This window comes from Andrographis paniculata, unplaced genomic scaffold (assembly GCF_009805555.1).
Source record: "Andrographis paniculata isolate CXL003 unplaced genomic scaffold, ASM980555v1 Contig54END, whole genome shotgun sequence".
NCBI lineage: Eukaryota > Viridiplantae > Streptophyta > Magnoliopsida > Lamiales > Acanthaceae > Andrographis > Andrographis paniculata.
Genome location: NW_026137589.1, coordinates 3,026,150 through 3,034,200, shown reverse-complemented (window position 1 = coordinate 3,034,200; position 8,051 = coordinate 3,026,150). Strand labels below are relative to the sequence as shown.

The following is an 8,051-nucleotide window of genomic DNA, read 5'->3' as shown; positions in this document are numbered from 1 at the left end:
TTTCAAAATCACCAAAGCAACATATATATATATATATATATAAACAAGTGTATGTAATGGTTGGTACCTGGAAATATGACGAAACAACAATGGCTTCAACTGTACAAATTTCCAATGAAGAACACAATACATATAGAAAGCTCTTTATCTGAAAAATACCGGAAAAAGAAAAAAAAAAAAAAAAAAAGAAAACAAAAACACGGGCGTAGAAGAACAACAAAAGCCGTGGGAAAAGAAACGAATAGCATACCGAGCTGGAATACAGAGCTTACGCCGAACACTACTTTACACCAAACACAAAACACAAAACAAAATTAACAGAAAGTTAGTGGCATTACCTCGACATCAACTGTTAGTACCTTCTAGCAGTTAGATTACTCCACAGCAAGTCTGTATCAATCCATTCGATCATTCTTTTTTTTCTTTTTCACTCTTTAGTTAAGAGATATATAAGCGATCATGTGTGCAGGTAGGATGGTCTAAAAGGACTGTAGATAGGAAAATCATCCTTCGTGTATCAAGAGATCCTTGGAGATTAAAGCAATCCTCTGCTTAGCACTATCAGTGCGCAGAATTTCGCCTTTGAATCCAAGCTGTATGTATGTAAAAATCCGATTTTAGAATATGGAGGGAGTCAGTAAACTCATAAAAGATCGATATCAGGATAAAGTCCGCATATAATGCAAATGTGCTTTAGATTAAAGAAGAGAATAAATAAACTGCTGAAAAGAATTGTTCTTCTGTGTCTATGAATGTTTAGAAATGATTGTTGTATATAAATTATACCTCGACTGGTGCGTCTGGAGTGAACCATCGTAACAACACGCCAAGGTGCACAACTGCTGGTATTAACTTAAAAAGCAATGGAGTAGTTACCTGCACAAGTATTTTTACTAATTTGTTTACATCTCAGCTAAAACAAGATATCAGCATGTGCCATCATATTAAATTTAAAAAAACAGACGCGTCTAAAAGAAAAAAATAAAATATCATTAACAAGTTATGTACGAATATTATTCCCCAGCCACGGGCATTCCGAATTTTATTTTTGGCAGAAAGTATACTAACTAGAGCTGAATTATGATCTCTTTTGCCCTTAGTAAAGGTAAATCATATGCTTAAGGTCTCCCGTAATACGGAAGGTAAAATGTAAATCAGCAGCCAGTTAGGGATTCATTAGATACGAGCAATCCAAGCCATGTAACTAACAGCACGATTTTTAGCAATTTACTTTCCTCTGTCCATAATTATTGGATGTCAATAAGAAACCAGATATTGCATGCCGAGTACTAAACAATTATGAGAGAGACTATTGACTAGATATGAACTGGAGATGTAAATATATGTGATGTAAATCACGACAGGCCATCTGTATATAATAGCAAGTAATTACGGCATCAAGTTTGTAATGAGAAATAACAGCAAGATAAAGATAATTATTATTCACCAGACTGAGAGCAGTTGTTCCAAGCAGCAGCAGATACACTTTCCCCTAATCGAGCAAAATATAAGAAAGATTAGAAACTATCACGAATCATCATACGGTTCTAATTTAGAATTTTATTGGGTTACAACTCGTCGTATAATTGCATCAATCACTGCAGAGATAGCAGAGGCGCTCTCTCCAATCCACGACATGAAACCGAAAAATTAAATGTTGTTTGTTAAGTTCCATTAGAGAAGAGCATGTACCTCAACAAGATGGAGATTTGAAGCACGGCTGAGCAGTACAAAAGCAAATTCCCCAATTTGTGCTAACGACATCCCTACCTGTATGGGGTGGTTAACGACCAGCCGCATGTTAATAGCCAAAGGTACAGACAACGGCTAAATATCCCATGTAAACAAGATAAAGTCTTACAAGAAGTGAAGTTTTGTTGTTGTAGCCAAAAGCCTTGACAACGGCAGAAATTACCAAAGTCTTAACAGTAACCACTAAGATAACTGATGCAACCAGGATGTCGACGTGATTCCATAGAAAGTGAACATGGATTAGCATTCCTATGCTGGCCAAGAAAAGGGCAGCGAACATATTACGAATAGGTTCAACCTGCATATATAATAAGTCTAGAATCAAATATAGTTATAGTAAATATGTGGGCAATGAAAATATTACAGCAGTAGAACATATGAATAATTTCCTTTTTACTATTCACGCTTGCTCGGGCATTTGAAGATGTAAGTACATTCATATGATATATTACCCACAAAAACTTCAATAAATAGTTACAGGTAGTCATACTTGTTCAAGGGTATGCTGAGCAAGGTCAGTTGTTGCTATCATCACTCCAGCAGCAAACGAACCCAACTCTAAGCTAAGACCAAGCTTATCACTACACTGAAAACGGAACAGAAATATGGATGTTGCTTCAGTTAGTTAAAGGCCCTCTGAAATGAACAGGAGTAATACAGAAAAATGAATGTCTGTATCATGACGGCAGTGGAGTGCACAATTGACAACAAACTGGAATCAGAAGCTAAATTCGACTCAACCATGAAAAACGATAAACATAGCATATATTGATTCATGAAACTAAAGATGAAAAATAATTTCGAAAGGGGAAGGAAACAAACCCAAGCTACAAGTAGACAAAATGCAACTGATGCCAATTGATAGAGCTCATTAGTCTGCAAAAAGAAACAACATACATTGTTAAATTTGACTGATTGTAGCAGTTTGGTGAAATCCGAAAAATGTTGCAGACCGTGTAACAACAGTAAAACCCAAGCCACCCCTCCCCCCCCCCCCCATAAAAGGAAAAAGAAAAAAAAATCCAAAATGTGTTCTTGTTTTTGTACCTGCGATGATAAACTTATCATAAGTTTAAGGAGCCATGGTAGACAGGTCCGTGATAATATTGCCAAAGCTGTCAAGAAAGCAATCAACACCACCAACCTGGCTGATAGAATAATCAGTATAGGATTTACCAGATTCAAATATCAATGCTATGATAGATCGGAATATAATGTTATCAATTTCTCCTACAAAGCAGTAAATATAGACAACAAAAATTTGTAAAAAAATAAAAAGAATGAAGAGGCATCAGTAAATTAATTTCATTCACCGAGAACCATGCCTAAAATAAATAGATCTCCACTATGATCAACCACCCTGTCAAAGTCCTATACCTAGAACATCACTGAATAGGATGGCATCAACCTTTCTCTAAATCTACTGAGCATTCATGACACCACTTTCATAGTATCCACCCATATCTACCAGGACAATTACATTGAAATATATTCCATCACGATAGCTGAGTATCAGATAGAAAATTAATACCAATTAACTGTGCCTTTCGGAACAACTTACAAAAATGATTGCCAGTCTGGACAAGTTCATTATACATTTGTAATTTCTATCCATATCATATAATTATTGACTTAGTCAATAATGCCTGAGGATTCTCTCTCACAATTGTAAGAGAAAATAGATTTACCAAACAGTCTCGGCTCGACCTCACTCAACTTGATTAAGCATAATTTCTAATTTTCATGAAAATAATTGAACTATATTAAAATAAAGTACTCCCTCCGTCCGGCTAATTTGACTCATTTAGATTAGACACGGAATTTTAGGTATTGTGTAATTAGCGAGTAATTAAGAAGTGTATTAGTAAAAATAATTATGATTTAATAAAAATAAATTTAGATTAAGATGACTAAATAGTTTAACTAAAATAAAAAAAATTATAAATTATGAATTTCAAAATGTGATTAAAGTGTATAATTGTATTTTCAAAAAAAAAAAGACAAATTAAGTGGGCCGGAGGGAGTAACATATAGTAGCACATACTTATCCGCACACACAAAAAAATGCAAATATACATATATTTGTGTTTGATTGAATGAACAGAGTCAATTTTTATACATTACAATCTATATATTTACTATATCTATTATCAAAAGGCAGGAACAGTTTAGGTTTGTTAAGGGAAATGAAGGAAAAAGATTGAACATACGATTTGGTCATGGACACCACACCCTGCATCACACCAGATGTTCCACCCAATACAGGAAGCAATGCGAATAATAATCCCACAGCACAGTCCTGAATATAGGTTTTATGACATTTTACAAGAAGCATCAAAGCTCAAATCAAGAATATGCTTATTATAATAAAACTGAAACTGAAATCATGCCCGCTGAATAAAAAGTTCTGGCTTCCATGGTACAAAAAATAAAATATAAGTTGAGTGCCTGATTAAGATTGGAATAATAAAATAAATATGCAACATATAGGTGAGTTATTGAAGCTTTAAAGAAATGTTATCAGTTGAATCACTATGATTACATATGTGTCAGAGTGAAATGGGGGTCATCAATCAAGAAAATGATACCTGTAAAATCAGTGTGCCAATGGTAACTTGACCATGCAGAGCATTCGTACTGTTTTTCTCCATCAAAAACTTGTAAACCTGCAATAATGTTGAGGGAAGATGTTAAAGGGAAAAATTAATAGGAACAATGTCCAAACATATGAACAAGTTGCAATCTTACCACTGCTGTAGATGACATTGAAAGGAAAGCGCCAACAAAAACCCCCTCAGAAGATCTACCGCCACACAGCTGCAATTACCAAAGCAAGCTATACATTTTAGTTTCAGCATACGTAGTAAGGACAAATCCTTCACGCTGAAGATATTAGACATGGAAACGCCACTAGTAGTATCACCAAGCCACTGTAAAGGCGTGAAAATCGAAAAGGCTCAAACTACCAATTAAAATAAAGAAAGTTTGCAATACTCAAACTTGTAGCATTTTCACATGTTCCCCACAAAGTTTAACAATTAATCAATTTTCTCAGGCTAAAATTATGAACTCACCGAAGCTATAATTCCACATAGGCACATGAAAAGGAGAATTTGAAGCAAACCCCCAAGAACAGCAACTGCACGCACAACTCGAAGCTGCAATATGCAAAATATGAAGGATACATTGATGAGAAGATTATGAATGTTGCTCAAATGTAGAGTTACATGTACGTACAACTGATGCGGAATAGAAATCCGGCATGTAAACCTACATATTCTATGATCTTTTCTATACAAATTATACATCTTGTAAGGAAAAAAAAAAGCTTTTATACAAAGAGAAAATCAACACATAACAGTATAAGTATACAACACCACCAAACCTTTGTTGTGGAGAACTCCAGGCCCAAAGCAAAAAGAAGGAAAATTACACCAAACTGAGCTACTGTTTCGACCTGCACGCAGCAGTTACATAAGGTGAATAAATATGCAGGTTATTTAGATGGCATCGTAAACAGAAATCTTCTTGTTCTACATGCATGCATATGCTAAACATCAAAACAAAATCATTTTGTATTCTTAAAAAACAAGTTAGTCTAAACAAATGTATGATAACCAGATCATTTTACAACTGCTTAATTCATTAATATTGGCCAAGCTTGCCAAATCATATTTATTTTGGAAATTAATTTAGGTTAAAACTCCTACTACGTGCCTTCTATTGCTATTCTACAGTCTAAATAAATAATACGTTAGCATCATCCATTAAAGTTTAAAAATAATAGGAGTGGCCTTTGAACCATTAGAGGCTTTCATAAAAAAGAGTCCACAGCATTTAAATTAAATGGAACACAATGATACACAATACCAAGAACTAATGTCGTGTGCTACATACTTGCACCATCTCACTGATAACATTGAAACCTCCGGGTCCAACAATTGATCCTGCTAGTAAGTATCCAGTAATAACCTGTCAGGTACATTAGAGAATTAGAAAATTAAAGAGATGAAGAGAGTCAGAATATGGGTAATGAGAACTTATCGCCTATCTCAGGTATCATACCGGTTGTCCAGCACAAGCAAATGCAATTCCACCACATGTAGCAGAAACAATCACAACCACCAGATCTGATATGAGCCTGAAAACTCACATATTAGCTAGTCCAGAAAATAGAGGGAGGGGGGGGGGGGGGGGGGGGGGGGGGGGAACGAAGAAAAAAGACAGAATAGAGCAGATAAGATTGAAAAGTGCACCTCAAGTCTAACTGCAGCACTGGGTATTTTGATTTAAAATTTGATATGATAAACACATTGTCCTGAAAGTGATAAAAAACTGTTATTCATAATGGTAGAATAATGCATATTGCATAACTTTGAATCATCTGCTGCTTTCCACCTCATACAAAACCAAAACAAAATAAGCAGAAAAAGGTCAGACCTTTCGATCAATCAATGTAGGAGTCTCTTCAGCTCCATTGTCATTATCCAGATTGAACACTTGATGAAGTTTAAAGGATCTACAATAACAACAAAAACAAAGTAATCTGTATTTGCAAATGTGAACCAAATACATAGCCAAGTAAAGATCTCCGTGAAAAAGAATTTCTATCATGCATACGAACTGCAAAAAACTTACTTTTCCTCCTTAGTTTCATTTTTCTTTGACTTTACTCTGGCTACTGTTTCCAGCACAGCCTGATCATCAATAATATCTTGAGAAAAACTATGGAATCTCACCAAAACACGTATTATATTTTGTTACAGTTTCCAAACATATTCAGCATCAAACCACACCCAGACAGACATAAGTTCTTAAATATTGAATTAAAAAAGAAAAAAAATAAAAATGGTTACGTTCCATTGAGCACATAAATAACATTCAATTAGTATTCAATCATTTTTTTCATTTGAATTCAGAATGAAAAATACATCATAGATACATACATATTCTTTTGGCAATAACCCCACTATATTATATCAGAAATTTCAAATACTATTCACAGTTTCACACAAAAAACACCTTTCCCCGGATATCAATATACATACATATATATATATATATATACACCCATGCAAAGAGTTTCTCTCAATTTATTCCAGATCCATCCGCTTTGAAAAACCAAGGACATAACCTTCAATTTTGATTCAATTTTTCTTTTTTTAAAAGAAAGGAATCCACTCAAATAATCTATATTTCAAAAGAAAAATACAATAAATGGTTTGTAATCATTGTTAAATGCCCACAAATTTCACAAAGACAAACTATATCAGGTAAATTGTAAGAGCATCATAAACATGTTAAACAGGGCATACTAAAACTGAGAAAATACAAGTAAAATCAAACCTGCTGCCCAGCCACACTGTTGTTGAAGCTACCAGCATCATTAGCTGCCAGTACAGTTAGCCATGATCAGCTATTATTCTACCTTAATTAAATATATAGAACTTCAAAAGGAAACAGTCAACCTGATCCCTAATCTAAACTAACTTATAAGCAATAAATGCTACGCTAATAATCAACAAAGAGAAAATAAAAACCTAGAGAGGTTAGCTTTCGGTACACAAATCTACATGCTAGATCCCCTCCAATAACCAATCATCATTGAAATTGAAACAGTTAGCTGGAAAATCAGTTCCAATAGCATACGATCACGAAAATCTCCAAGATTCCAAATCAAAATCTAGAAATCCACAAATATAAAAAGGAAATGGCTATTAATTAGTCTCACAGAAATTATCCAGTAATTCATCGAAGCACTGAAGATGCTAACACAACTCCGGCAAAGTGGGAAAAAACAAGAGAGAAGTTCAGATCTGCACGAACCTTCACTCTGATCGTCATTTTCGGTGAACTCCTTCTCCAACGCGCGATCGATCATATCAGCAAACGTGTCCTTCGGCCTAGTCCCATTCCCCCCAGCTTCCACCCCCGTGGCATTCGCCGCCAAAACATCTCCATCCTCCACAAGCTTCGCCTCCTCCGATACGGCGAACGGCGCCGACGCAATGGCGAGCAGTCCTACAATGAGAAAAGCGGCAATGGCGGGTGATCCGTTCATTTGGAGCCTGCGCGCCGGCGGCGCTCGTCCGGCCGGCCCCGGCGCGGCACAGAGGAGGGTGAATCGGCGCGGGTGGGTGGGGATTGCGTTGGGTCGTGGCTGTAGACAGGTTGTACCACAAGCATGAATGGTAGTACTAGTGCCTTGAGACAGTGACACGGACTCGGAAAGGTCAATAGAGTATAGCGCGTGCGCCCCCAACAATCATACAAATCCTCTCTCTCTCTCTCTATATATA

The 8,051-nt window shown here is 35.8% G+C and overlaps 1 protein-coding gene across 1 annotated transcript; it reads right to left on the bottom strand.

Moving 5' to 3' along the window:
* LOC127255757 (K(+) efflux antiporter 6-like) lies at positions 1–8,051 on the bottom strand. Its single transcript, XM_051281476.1, has 20 exons — positions 7,579–8,051; positions 7,099–7,142; positions 6,391–6,449; positions 6,193–6,271; positions 6,009–6,070; positions 5,818–5,893; positions 5,650–5,724; positions 5,138–5,209; positions 4,827–4,910; positions 4,501–4,569; positions 4,341–4,418; positions 3,963–4,051; positions 2,800–2,896; positions 2,575–2,628; positions 2,243–2,338; positions 1,862–2,050; positions 1,693–1,770; positions 1,448–1,492; positions 787–876; positions 1–593 (listed from the first exon to the last, which is right to left on the bottom strand). Exons 1-20 carry the CDS (start codon positions 7,811–7,813, stop codon positions 504–506), a joined length of 1,761 nt encoding a protein of 586 aa, XP_051137433.1. The 5' UTR covers positions 7,814–8,051; the 3' UTR covers positions 1–503.